Genomic DNA, 13958 nt, shown 5'->3' on the forward strand with positions numbered 1-13958 from the left:
GGGCCCCAGGCAGGCGCACTGGGGTGGACGTGTCCCCCAATAGTGGCCAGCTCTCCCGCCAGAGCCACACACCCATGGAGGCCACGCCAGAAGGCAAGGGCCACAGGAAGTCAAGGGCAGGCGCAGTGGACAGCCCTCACCTAAACCCGGCCTGGACCCCCGGCGCGGCCCGCAGCCTCCGCCCCGCCACGGGCTGGGCCTCTGCTCACCGTTCGCTCCCGGGCTGGAACTCGGACAGCAGGGAGGGCCTCCTCCTCGGGGGCTGCATCATGGCGCCGGGCGACAGGTGCGAGGCGTAGTCCCGGGCGGGCTGGTACTCCAGCAGCCCCACGTCCTAAGGAGGGGCAGCCGTGAGCGCGGGGACGTCCAGCAGGCCTGTCCTCCCACCCTCCTGGGACCCCGTGCCCTCCACGGCGCCCACAGTCCAGACGGCACGCGGAGCTGGGGAGGACGCACCACAGGGCCCGTCCCAGCCACGGGCTGCCCGTGGTGGACCCTGCCTGCACCACCCGCCCCGGCCGCGGGCGAGGAGAGGGGCTGGGCCGCACGGGGTCCGGGGCCCACCCTCCAGCCCTGGGCTGCCAGGCAGGGCGGGCAGCGGACGGCAGCCACCACTGCCCCTGGACCAGGCCGCAGGCACACGGGGACGGTGCTCCCGGAGGAGCGGGAGCTTGGGAGGAGGCAGAACTGAGGCTGGGCAGGCGCGGCCAGTGCCGTGGCCACAGGAGGAGGGGTGGCCAGCACCGCCAGCGGTGAGGACCGGGTTCCGAGCAGCACAGCGCCAGGCCACCCCGGCCGCCGGGCGACGCTCCGCTGTCAGAGGACCCCGTGCACCCGTCCCAGCCCCAGGCCCCGGCCAGGGCCCGGCCGCCCAGCGCAAGGGACCCGGGCGCCTCCGGGGACCAGCCACACGGCCCGTGCTCTGCACTGTCCTGTTTTTTCCGACCACTTTTGGTGGCACCAGGCATGGGGATGGGCCCAGCGCCCATGTTCTGCGGTCCAACCGGGACGGCAGGGCCAGGGGCCAGGCGCCCGGACCTGCCCCAAGGGCAGATCCACCCTGGCCACGCGTCCCTCCCGTCCAGGACAGTGAGCGTCAGCAGGCGTGGTGGGCGCTGGCCGGCACGTGCTCCCCGGCTGGAGACCAGGAAGCGTCTGGGAAGTGGACGATGGTCCAGCCTCGCTCCACCCAGGAGACGGGGCTCTGCTGACCCGATCGACGCTCGCCTGCCGGACGGCATCGCCATCGGCGGGGCCGCGCGGGCAGCGCCTCGTCCTCTCACCTTCCGCCATGGGGAGCGGCCCAAAGACGCAGCCGCTCTTCTCCTCGGGCTCCTGACTCCGAGAGTCAGAGGCCCCGCAGGCTGGGGGACGGGACACGCCGCGGGAAGGGGCGCGGCCCGTCCTGCTCTCAGACCCTTGGGACCTCGCTGCCTCGGCTCTGAAATGGGCACCCGTGGGCAGGGCCTGGGCAGCTTGGCAGAGCTCCCGGGTGCGGGGACAGTCTCCCCAGGCGCCCCTGCAGGACAGCGCCCACCACAGGGCTTGGGAGGCCGCAGCGCAGGCTCCGGCCCTAGCTTCCCGGCGGCCAGAAGGGGTCCCTTCCATGGGTGCCCACTCTGGCCTCCACGCCTGGGCCATACCAAAGTTGCCCGGGAAAGCAAGACTTGGAGGGACTGACCAGGGAGGCCACGGGGGTCACGGGGTCTGGCTACGCCCGGCCGCGTCACGGCAGCCTGCGCGGCGCTGTCACCACGCCAACAACACTGGCCACGTCCACTTAGGCTGCTCCTCTACCTAAGGCGCGGGGAGGCCCAGGTGGCCCAGGGCCCCGGGGCAGCAAGGCGGGCGCCTGGACTCGGTTCCCGCCCGAAGGACACCGTCCCAGACCAGACGGGAGGAAACGAGGGCCCCGGGCGCCCAGGCCAGGGAGAGGGCGGAATCCCTGGGCCTTGGGCACCACAGGCAGCAGGGAGCAGGTGCGCCGCCCTGTGGACGCCTCGTTACTGGGCCCTCAGGGGAGACGTGGGGTCCCAACGCTGAGGAGATGGACGGCAAGGGGCCCAGAGAGCCCGAACCTGGACAGCAGCCCCTGGAGCGACACCAGGCGCCGGCCAGCCACAGGACCCCGGCCCGGCTGAGCAGGCGTCCAGGCGGACCCGGCCAGGCCACGGTCTGCAGGCGCTCCCCACAGCCGTCCGGCCGGGCCTGCCCTCAGCGTGACCGCAGGCAGCCCGGAGGGGCCTCTGGGGAGGCACGCTGGGCCCCAGGGCCAGGACTCGGCCCGGCGGCTGTGCCCCGACGGCACCTGCCGGGCCCCCGCTTCCCTTTCTTTCTGCCCCCATCCTCCCAAGCCGAGGGGTGCAGGGTGGGCAGGGCAGCGGGGACCTCTGGAGCTCAGGTCTGGGCCTCTCTGGGACAGCGAGGCCCAGCACCAGGGCCTTCGCTCCTGCCATCCAAGGGACGAGCCGGGGACTCGGTCAGACGGCCCCACAGATGTCCTGGGAGGGACACCCACAGGAGGGCCACCACCCAGCCACATCCCACGTCACCGCTGGCCTTGCAGGACAGTGGGAGGTGCCAGGGGCAGCCAGTGACGCCAGACGCCAAGAGAGGGCACAGCTGGGGCAAAGGGCAGGAGGAGCGGCGTGAGGGCAGGGGCCACAGGAGCCAAGGGTTCCCCGAGGCTGGGGGGCACCCGGAGACGAGCAGAGGGCGGGCACGGCACACAGGCAGGCGCAGGCCTGGCCCAAGAACACGGGCAGACGGCGCCCTGGGCCCTCGGGACACACACGGTCCAGTACCCACCCTAGGGGAGTGGCCTGTCCGCCCGCTGGCCTGGAAACGCTCGCCACCTAGAGCAAGAGCTCCGCGGCCCCCGGGCGAGCAGGCGGCAGGGCCACCACCCCGGACACCGGGACGCAGGCTCACGGGCTCTGCTGCAGTCCTGCCGCGGCTGGGGACCGGGCGGTCCTGGGGGCCCCGCCGGCCGGCCGAGCTCAGCACGCGGCCTCTCCTCCAGCCGGCCGTGCGCCCACAGCCGCTCTGCGGCACCTGGGCCCAGCTGTGGGAGGCCAGGTGCACAACGTCTGCACGGCAGGTGCCCAACAAGTGCCCGCGGTTCAAGGCCCAATGAGACGCGAAGCGGAAAACGGCCCCTGGTGCAGGCGGACCCCACCAAGACCCCCGTTCCCAGGCAGGCACTGCCCCCGGGGCGTCCAGACCAGGGTGCTGGCCTCAGCCTCTCGGCCTCGGGCCTCACCACAGGGAGTGCCTGGCCCAGAAGACCACCCCAAACCCAGAGCCGGGAGCACAGGGAGGCCGTGTGGGTAGCGCATAGCGGGAGCCTCACTGTGTGCAGACCCGAGTGTCAATCAACACCTTCTCAGTTTGCTCTCTTAGTTTGAGATAGGGTCTCCCCAAGTGGCTGAGGCTGGCCTTGCCCCTGTGATCCTCCTGCCTCAGCCTCCCAAATTCCTGGGATGACAGGGTGAGCCACCCCGCCCGGCCCGGTGTCCGGCTTTAAAGATGGGAGTGCAGCATCCACCACCTGCCCAGGCCTGGAAGGGCGTGGAGGCACCGAGCTCTGACAGGGGCCCACTCCGGGGGTGTCCTAGGCCACAGCGGCCTGATCCCAGGGGAGCAAAAAAGCAGAAGCGAGCGCTCCCAAGAGCACCAGGCACACACCCTTACCGCATGGGGTCGGGAGATCTGCACGGGGTAGGAGATGCCGTGGGGCGGGTAGCGGGCCTCGGTGGCCCTCCACGTCTGTGCCACGGGCTGCGTGGATCCCGACATGGCGCAGGCGCTGGGCCTCAGGCCCTGGAAACTCGTAACCAGCACTAAGGGCTGCCGCCGGTCCTCGTCACCTGACCACGGGCCCCCCTGTCACAAGCTCCTGTGGAGAAGAGAGAACAGGTGAGCAGGAGGGCAGCAGCCACGCAGGGCCACAATGGCCGGCCGCCCCCGGCGGACCCCCATCCACCACCCGCCGGCAGCACGGCCACAGGGACACGCTGCCCGCCACCCGGGCCCTGGCCCGAGGCCCAGTGGCTGCGACCCTGGCACCGTCCCCCACAGGCGGCTGCCACTGCGCCCCACAGCCTCGGGGACTTTCCATGTCCCCGGGCAAGGTTCTCCAAAAGCCCCTGGCAGCTCCAGCTGGTGGCTGCCCAGCCTGTCCCCAGAACCTGCCAGCACAGGAGGTGTGGCCAGGGTCAGCTCGGGAGGCCTCTGGTCACAGCGTGACCTGGGCAAGGCTGGGCTGCTAGGGCCTCCCCACGGCCTTCAGAGGGTGACGTCATGACACGGAGAGGGACAGACAGGCAGTCAGCCCAGAGCACGCTGGGTCAGGGCCCAGGACACAAGGGCCACTCCAGGGAAGGCCTGTGTCCTGGGCAGGAGGGCCAGAGGCTTCTAGGCGGGTGAAGGGTGCCTTCTTGGGAGAAGCCATTCCCAGCCTCCCTGGAGACAGCGGCCGAGACCCAGGCAGTCGGGGCCGCGGGACCAGCAGGGAAGCTGCCCAGCCCAGGACCTGAGGACCCACCACCTGCCCTGCTCTGCTGGCCTCTGCTCAGGAGTCAGTGGCTCCAGACAGAGGCCCTGCCCGCCCGGTCAGGCCCAGGATGGCGTGTGAGCCAGGCACCTCCGGGGCAAGCCCAGCTCCTGGATGAGGCCACACAAGGCAGAGGCCAGGGCAGCATCACAAGGGGTCAGTGGCAAGGAGGGGAAAAGGAGCAGACCCGGCTCCCTGTAGCTGCACACGGCGCCCCCACCCCGTCCCGGAGCTGGCAGCTGCCCTCCTCCAGAGAGGTGACCAGCCCGGGGGACGACAGTGGAGGGAGGCTGGCAGGGAGGCCAGAGGCCACTAGGACTCACTGGCCCTCCACCAGAGTGGGCCTGACCTTCCTCCCTGGCTCCAGCCACGGTCACGTGGTTCGGGTCTGGCCAATCAGATCCCTGCGTGCCAGGCCGGGACTGGCGGAGGACTGGGCGCGAGGCCCAGCCCAGCCGGTGAGGGTGGGTCTGGAGACCTGCAGGCCGGGGGGAGACCAGGCAGGCGCTCTGGTGGGATCTAGGCTGGGGACCGCAGCGGAGGGCCACCTGGAGACGGGCCTGCCGAGGGGAGCTGCCGGCCAGCAGGAGGGCAGAGCTGGGGGAGGAGGCGGCCCTGGGGGCGCCGTGCCCAGGTGAGGGGAGCTCTGAGCTGCGCCGTGCCTCCCGCCTTCGCCACCCGCACCGGGAGGCCGTCTCCTGCCACCAGCACCACCGGCCACAGGAGAGCAGGCGCCACGGCAGGAGCGTCTCCCAGGCGGCCGGGGGCCTGCGAACGCTCAGCGCAGAGCCTCCGGGGCCCACAGGGCCTGCCCTCCCGCTGGTGCGGCGGCCGCACCCCAACCGCACAGGGGAACCAGCCCTGCTCCACGTCGCCCAGCTGTGTGGCCTGGGCCGGCGGGTGGCCCTCTCTGGACCGCAGCTCCATCACTGCACAGTGGGTCGTCCCAAGCAGAGCAGGTGGGGAGCCCCGCCGGCCACCCCTGCCCGCAGTCCCGTCACCGCCCGTCACAACCTGCCACTCACCCTAGGCTTTACACACGAGTGCGTCCCACACACGGAGACCCGGCGCCAAGCCAAGGAGCAGGGCACGTCCGACGGCCGCCCCTCGCCAGGCGGCACCCCAGCGCCCCCACCAGGGACGGGGACACGCCCGCATCCAGCAGGTGCCACGTTCTGCGTCCAGCGCGCCCTCGGTTAACCGGCTGCCCAGGACCCCACAGGCCAGCGGCAGGGTCGCCACCGGTGAGCGGCGATGGCCGGAGAAGAAGGCCCCACCGGGGGCAGCGTGGCCGCGGTCCCGAGCCAGAGGCCAGGAGCCGTCCAGGGAGGGCCAGCGCGGCCTCGGGGAGGGGAGGTCGCTGCCACAGCAGGGCAGCGCCTGGCCATGGCCCGTGAGGGCGCCACGCAGAGCGGCTAAGGTGGCCGGGCCTCGCTGGCCCTGGCTCCTCCGACCTCCTTCACTGGATGAGATTCGGGCAGTGGGCGGCCCTGGACGCTGGGCACAGGCCCCCAGCTTCTGCGGGTCCACCACAAGCTGGGCCCCCGCCCTGCCCTGGTCAGCTCCTCGCAGGGGCAGAGCTGGGCCTCTGCTGACCGCCCAGGTCCCGCCCTCCTGTCCTCAGCTTCGTCCGGGGCCAGATTTAAGAGAAAGCCTGACAGGAAGCCGCCGGGCAGGACGGGGCAGTCGGGAGGGGGCAGCGGGTCCAGGGAGGGAGGGAAGGCTGGCCTGTGGACGGACAGCAGGGGCTGCGGCCGGTGTGGAGGACGTGCAGGGCGCCCGGCAGCGGGCGCGAGGGCCCGACGGGGTCAGGCGGCTTCCTGCCGGGTGGCAAGTTCTGGCACAGCCCCTGGAGAGGACGTGCAGGACTGGAAACGCACACGGAGCACGGCCGTCACCCCACGCGGTCCAGGGGCGCACTGCACACACACAACCAGGACAAGGCTGCTCGAGCAGAGCGCGCCTGGCGTCCGAGTCCACTCACAACCGGTCCCAAGGTCAGCAGGGGCTATGGACGCCCAATGGGCTCACTAGCCCTCCTCGGCCCCATCCCCTCCTGGGCAGCTGCCTTCGTTTATATGCCCTGCCTGGCTGGCGGGGCTCAGCACAGCCAGGTTCCGGGCCTCTCTCCTGTCCTGCTGGGCTGGTGGACCCTCAGGCTCCACCTCACTGCTGTTTCCCAGGAACGCCCCCCACCCCCTCACCTGAGTTCCAAGCTGCCCTCTCCCTGCCACCCCCTGCAGCCCACCTGCCAGCTCTCCCCCAGGCAGGCCCCTTCCAAGGGGTTCAGCCTCACCTGCGACAGCAGGTGGTGGGGTGACGGAGGCTGAGCTGCGTCAGGCCCGTCACTAGGGAAGGGGTGCCCTCTGGGAGCCACTCCAGTCTAGCCTCCCCCTCAACCAGTCCCCAGCTGCCCGTGAGCTGCCCGTCCTGGAAAGGGGACCTCAGGTTCCAACTCCACCCTTTTCACAGCTGTGTGCCCTTGGGCTAGGTACTGGTCCTCTCTGGGATCCAGGTTCCACACTGCTCCTAGCTCAAGAGCTCGGCTGGTACTGCCTGGGACGCTGTGGGGACAGGGAGGGGAGCAAAGGGCCAGCTCCCTCACTGCAGAGGCGGAGCACCAGCCCTCTCTGCGCCACGCAGACGGAGGCTGGGAGCAGGGCTCACTACGGAGGGAGCGCCAGCCCTCTCAGTGCCACGCAGACCCAGGCTGGGAGCAGGGCTCACTACGGAGGGAGCGCCAGCCCTCTCTGAGGCAGGGGGCAGGGAGCCGACACTCTGGGCGCGCTTCCCTAGCTGGACACCCAGCCCGCAGCTCCTGAGACCCTCAATGCCGCATCCCACGCCAATGTCCTGGGGAACGCACAGGCAGGTTCGAAACACGGCCCACCACCTGCCCCACCTAAGAAGGGTCTCAGCCCCGAAAGGACCCACTGTCCCCAGCTGCTGCCTGCAGCCCTGAGACACCCTCACTCCACCCAGCGGCGGGTCCCCCTCTGCCACAGCCAGGCTTGTTGCCCCGAATGGGCCAGGCTCTGCTGCCAGCACCAAACACACCAGCCCACGCAACAGATGAGGACACTGAGGTTCAGAGTGGCACCAAGTGGCTGGTTTCCCTGGCCCCTGCCCCGGCCTGCCGCACTGAGGCCAAGCGAGAAGGGCAGTGGCGCTGGGGACTGGCAGCCGGCCCTGTGGCAGTTCAGCTGGCACGCGGGCACCCCCGCTCCTGGCCACGGTCAGGTCTGTCACCGTACCTCCTCCTCTGCTCCTCTTTAACTTTAGGAGGGAGAGAAACCAGTCGCAGCCCTCCCCACACGTCAGGATCCCCGCTCCACGAGGGCGCTGGTCGCGGCCTCCGTGGCCTCCCAGGCTCCGCGCACAGCCGCTGGCCCTCCCTCCTTGTGCCCTGGGGGAGCGCGGCTCCCACCTGATGCAGCTCAGCGATCTGCGCAGAGGACGGGGACTGGGGAAGAGGCAGCACCTGGACAGCGGGCGGGGACCCCGCAGCAGCTCTCTGGCCTGGGCTGTGACGGGCAGGGTCAGCGCCCTGCAGCTGGCTGGGCCCGTGTGGCCAGCTCCAGAGGCCAAGGCGGCCAGGTCAAGGCCAGGACCCAGGGCTCTGGCGGCCGAGGGCTGAGCCCGTCTCCCACCTCCTCATCTGGATGGGAAGGACAAGGCCACCTGAGACCCAGCGACAGGCGCTGGTCACCAAGGACGGGGGAGCATGACCCCATCTGCAGAGGGGGCCGGGCGGAGCCCAGGGCAGAGAGGAGGCAGAGCTGCAGGGGGACGGGTGGGGACGGGCGGGGATGGGCGGGGACGGGCGTGGACGGGCGTGGACGGGGGCACTAAATGGGGACGGCTCCCGCAGCTGCAGATCTGCCGCTGCCCAGGGCACGGCCCCACCAGGGCCGGCACCCGATGCTCGCTGGGCTCCTGCTGCCCTGTCGGGGCTCGAGGGAGCCGGTGCTGCCCAGACCACCAGCCCTCCTGCCCCGAGCCCAGTGCTGGGCACTGCGCCGGCCCCGCCGAGGGGCTCTGTCCCCGCTGCGCCCTGCTCGCCACCAACATCTGGCCCCACGTCCCCAGCGCAGCTGCCGGACGCGGCTCCACCTCCCGGTTCTCTGTGGAACCCACAGGGTCATCCCAGCTTTTCAGGGCAGGTCTCTGGGGACGCTGGCCACACATGAGCTTCGAGAGGGCAGGGAGGCCGGGAAGGCCGTCCTGCTGGCGGCCAGCGGCTCAGCCCTTCCGAGCAGCCGCCCTCCTGCCCGCGCTCCCCTGTGGACCCCAGCCTGCACCTCCCAGGAGCCCTGCCCCTCGGGCTGAGGCCCAGGCTGACTTGCAGGCAGTGGCGGGCAGTGACGGGCAGTGCCGGGAGCCAGGCCTAAGGCCCTGCACCAACGGCTCCAGGTCAGAAGTGAGCGCAGAGGCCACGCTGGGCTGTAGCCACCTGGGTCTGGACAGTGGCCGCTGCAGGGAGCAGGGTCAACACGTGCCTCAGGGTCCTGGCCCCAAGCAGATGACCAGCATGGACCCACAGGGCCAGGGAGGACCTGAGCCAGGGACAGGAGCACAGGCCAGGAGGAGGGGAGCTGGGGCCGCGCCAGGGCTCAGGACGGCCACGGATGCGCACGAGCCCCTGACGGAGCTCTGGACGCACTGACCACAGACCCAGCCAGAGCCCCACCCTGACGCCCAGACGCAGCCCAGGCTCCAGGACGTGAGAGGCAGAGGCAGGGCCGGAAGGAGCGGCAGGAAGGTCGGACGTGGGCAGCCCGGACCATGAGGCCCCCTCATACCAGCCGCTGGCCAGCTGGGCCCGCCTGTCCAGGAGCCATGGGGACTCCTCTAGCCCAGTGGTCACACGCAGGAGGTCAGTGGGGATGGTGACCTGGCCCGGTCCTCAACACACCGAGCAGGCCGGCTGTGGCCACAGATGCGACCTGTGGCCCACTTGGCACCTACTCTGTGATCCCACACCTGACTGCCCGTGGGCGGCCACCCCCTGCACCGTGTCAGGCGTCCATCAAGCCGCTCCGACATAGCTGCTGGTTTGGGGAGGGCGTGATCCTGAGGCTGAGCCAACAAACCCTCTCCCGGGAGTTTTGCTGGAGCATCAGGAAGGACAAGCTTTCCTTCCACTCAGGCTAAACACGAGAGCACCTGGATCCAACTGTGCCTGAAGCTTTAGTTACATGAGCCATTTGTGCTAAACGCAGGAGAAACAGGAAGTCTGCCCATGGCCAAAAGATGGAAAGTAGCACCCACTAAAACCCAAATTCTGAGGGGCACAGATCTCCCTGGGGTCGGCTCTCCACCCTCTGGGAGCCCCCAGACACCCCGCCCAGGAGGAAGGGGCTGCTCAGCGCTTCCTTGGCCTTTGGCCCTGGAGGGGCAGTGGCGTCTCCAGCGCCAGCGCTGAGCTGTCTGTGGCTCTAACGGGGACACAGGCAGCGGCCTTGCCCGCTAGCCGCCCCGCTCAGCCTGACTCGGGTCTGCCCCGCCCCGGAGCTCCACACCCCACCCAGGCTGCCGGCGCTAACGCGGCCCGGCCTGGGTTTCTGGAGGCACATCCCGCGCTCTCCCAGAAGGCCATCTGCTAGGCGGCCACAGCACATGCGCTGGTACGGAGGCCAGGCCGGGCTGGCCGGAGGCACCGTCCACAGCCAGAGGCCAGATGGGCTGCACCCCAGCACACCCACCCAGCCCTGCCGGGCTCCGTCTCCTGGACTGTCAAATGGGCACCTGTTCCTAGCATGGGAAAGGGGCCACCCCAGGTGGACAGCCTGGACCCACCCCGCTGGGCTGTGCGGACATCCCCCTCTGCCCAGCCCCTCCGGCCAGGGACCAGAGACTGAGGTTTCCTCAGCAGCAAGCGCAGGGCAGCGGGAAGACAGCACTTCCTCCAGGCCCCAAACGTCGCTGCGAGGGACCGAAGAGACCTCGCCGCCCGGTCATTGACGTGGCCAGCCCCTCCCACTGCACCCACCAGCTTCAGGTGGCGTCAGATCACGTCCCTGAGGCAGGTCCCGTCGTCATACAGCACATGGGCACAGAGAGGGTAAGTAGCTTACTCCAGGCCAACAGCAAGCCCTCCCAGCGGCCACCTTGACCACTGCGTCCTGGGCCAGCTCGCCTCTGCCTCCCTGCTCAGGCTGCAGGAGACCCCAGCTCCCCTCCAGGCTGCAGCCGGGACCCCTGGCAGCCACCCACCCTGCACTCACGGTGCAGACGCGTCCGCTCTCAGCAGTGCCCAGGAGCTGCGGCAGCTGGTGTGGACACCTCCGCGTCCCCTCCAGTCCCCCAGGGCCGGGGGAACCACCCGCCTGGGCCCAGGAGGACAGGGAAGGCCGCAGCCTCGCCACCAGGCTTCAGGTGCCACCCACCCCAAGGCCCATGACAGGCGGCCGGGGGTCCCCAGCACCAGGGAGCAGGCCCCGCTGACACGCCACCCTGGCCAGGGTCTCCACACTCCCCTGGGGGAGCTGAAGTGCCAGCCCACCCGCAGCCACAGGGAGCTGTGTGGCCTCCACCGGCGGCCTGCCTCCCGGGCCTCAGCTCTCCATTTCTCAGGGCTCCTGGCCAGGGAAGGCTCACCGCAACCGGCGCTCAGGGCCCGGGGAGCCTCCGCCTGCTGGGTCCCCGAGTCTCTGGCAGGACAGGACTGCGGGCAGTGGAGAGCGCAGAGGCCCTCTAGGGCTGTGGACAGGGCCTCCTGGTGTGGGAGGCATGTTCTCTTCCTCCCTGGAGGGGCTGGACTCTCTTGGTCCCTGACTTTGTCCTGGACACCCAGGCCTGGCCCACCCAGGGCTGGTCACCTGAACCCGGAGACCTGGGGTTCTGGCTGCCATAAAAATGACCTCAGCGTCACACGACGGCTCTTTCCCGGAGCCCCGGAGGCTGGGAGCCTCCACCCAGGGCCCTGGCAGGCCGTCCGCCCAGCTCTGGAGGCTCCGCGGTCCGGGGCCTGCTCGGCTCCCCTTGTCTGTCACGGACACTGGCCACGTGTGCAGGGCCCGGCTGGGACACGGGTGTCTTTCGGGGCCTCGCTCCCACCCTTGCGCCAGCCCCGGCCTGGTCAGCCTCCTGCTGGCGGTGGGAACGGGCCTCCCCGCGGCCCACGCGGCAGGAGGGGCGCGGGCCTCGGCTCAGGAAACCGGGGCTCTCACACGCGCTGGGGAGCCGGCTGGCAGGGACTCCCGGGCACAGGCCAAGCGGCGGCTGCCCGGGACGCCCCAGAGCCCCAGCGGGCACTATGGCCCGCGGGAGGCGGGACCCCGGAAGGGGCCCTGGCCCAGGCCCAGCCCCAGGCCGCCCACCCGGCTCTGGCCCCACAGAGGGCCCTGCTGTTAGCCTGGGAAGGAGGCTGGACCCGGCCACAAAGGGCCCATTGTCATGCAAACGACCGCGAAGGGGTGGCTCTGAGGACTCCCAGCTTCTGAGGGACTTTTGGAAACCCACCCCCGGACTTCCAGAAGAACTTGGGCATCTCCGAGCCCCAGATCTGGGCCAAACCGGCCCTCTGGCTCCCTCAGTTGGGAGAGGGGTCCTCCCAGGTCGGAGCGCGGCTCCCCAGCAAACAGGACGCGCCCCAGACGAGGGACAGGAGGGCCTCCTGGGGACGACCAGGCCACAGAATGCATCTACCGTCTGAGGCTGTGTGTCTTTGGGCAGGCCACCTACCCTCCCTGTGCCTCAACAGGAGAAGGTGACTCTACGCCCAGGTCCCAGGGCTGCTGGAAGGACAAATAAACAGAGGTCTGCAGAAAACTCAGGCCTCGACCCCAAACGCCCAGCTGGCAGGCCGCGCCCTTCCCTGCGCCTCCCGGGACCCCACTTTGCTGCTGCCCGCCCCCGCGGTATCGGGGGGCAGCAGTCTGGCTGGGGATGCGGGCGTCCCACAAGGCGGTCAGCAAGTGCAGGACTTCCCAGACCCCCAGGGCTGCCCAGAACCACACGCGGGCACCCAGAGCCGTGCTGGCCAGGAAGGACGGGCCGGGCCACAGCCCTGGGCACTGAGTCAGACACGCCTGTGCTGATGCCCACAGCCACCAACGTGGGCAGACCCCCGGGTGGGCGCAGGTCCACGCGGTCCCCGGTCTTCCGGGGAGACACATCCCCTCGACATCAGAAGGGGGGCCCGGGAGGTGGGGGTCCTGAGCAGAGCCGCGCAGGGTCCTGGGGCGCCCTCAGCAGCCAGGAGCGGCCCTCGCCCACCCACTTGCCAGTCTGGACCCTGGACACCGTCTGAAGTCAGAAGCCCCAGGCTGTGAGTCGCAGCCACAGAACACGCAGAGGTGGGAGCGGGTGGAGGCCACGGACCTCACCACACCACCAGCCAGTCCATACGGCCACTCTCAGGAGGACAGGGGTCTCAGAGAGGGTGTTCCAGGAAGCACACACAGCAAGCACAAAGGTCCTGGGGCAGGGCCATGCCTGGGTCTCCCAGAGACAGCCAAGAGGCTGAGAGGCAGGGACACCTCCGAGTCCTTCCCTGGCCCCTCCCCACGGGCGGGAGTCTCCCTCGGGTAGCCTGCAGGTGCCCGCTGGGACCCGCCTGGCTGCTCAGGAACAGCTGGCACAAGCAAGCCCTGCCCAGACCTCGTGGGAGGCCTCTGGATCCAAGGCCTAACCCTCACCCTAACCCTAACCACCTGGGGACCCGGGCTGGGTCGCCCGAAGCCCACTACCAGGGTGTTAGTGGAGGCCCCGGGAAGAACTGAGGCTGGCCAGGGGACGAGGCTGCCAGACCCTCATGCCAGGAGTCCAGCCCTGGCCCAGGGTGCAGCGTGGAGGAGGAGCCTGGGCTCAGAGGACAAGCCCCTCGGAGGCTCTGGGCACAGGCTCTAGCTGGACGGCCGCCCCGCCCAGCCCTGTGAACTGCCCGCTCACGGCAATCGGCCAGTCTCACCCGGGGTCAGGGGGCACCGTCCCTCCTGTGGCTGGTGCTGGAACAGAGAGGAGACCCGGCAGTCACACCAGCGCCAAGCCCTCCCATGGCGCGAGGACAGCACAGCACGAGGCCCAGAGGTCCTCCCGCCCGAGACGGGGCACCCGAGCCCCGGCCAGCGGGGCCCCAGGACCCAGCACCCTCCCCGCCCCGCCCGGTCCTTCCAGAGCGCACGGCGGACCTGGCGGTGCTGCCGGGACTGGCCTCACCTGGCGGTGCTGAGTCTGGCGCTGGGCCCGGCGCTGCGTGGTACTGCAGGATGCTGGTGACGGCCACCCGCAGGCAGGCGGCCACTCAGCGGAGGCTGTGTGGACCCCTCCCCGCCTGCGGCCTGCCCTTCACGGTGGGGGAAAGCGGGTCACGGGGCCCTCAGGAAGGGCAGGGGCAGCCGCAGCACAGCCCCACGGCCCTGCCGAGCGGACGGCGAGGCTGGGGACCCAAAGTCCCAGG

The 13958-nt window shown here is 70.5% G+C and overlaps 1 protein-coding gene across 21 annotated transcripts in view; it reads right to left on the bottom strand.

Moving 5' to 3' along the window:
• The window catches only part of Ncor2 (nuclear receptor corepressor 2), a 137257-nt gene that overhangs the window by 95766 nt on the left and 27533 nt on the right, over positions 1-13958 (bottom strand). For all 21 annotated transcript variants that reach the window (XM_047562872.1, XM_047562874.1, XM_047562877.1 and 18 more), the window contains exons 2-3: positions 3694-3898; positions 210-334 (exon numbers count right to left, since the gene is read on the bottom strand). In XM_047562872.1, coding sequence (XP_047418828.1) covers positions 210-334; positions 3694-3798 — 230 coding nt within the window. In that variant the 5' untranslated portion in view covers positions 3799-3898. The remainder of the gene's footprint in view (positions 1-209; positions 335-3693; positions 3899-13958) is intronic.

This window comes from Sciurus carolinensis, chromosome 8 (assembly GCF_902686445.1).
Source record: "Sciurus carolinensis chromosome 8, mSciCar1.2, whole genome shotgun sequence".
Classification (NCBI taxonomy): domain Eukaryota; kingdom Metazoa; phylum Chordata; class Mammalia; order Rodentia; family Sciuridae; genus Sciurus; species Sciurus carolinensis.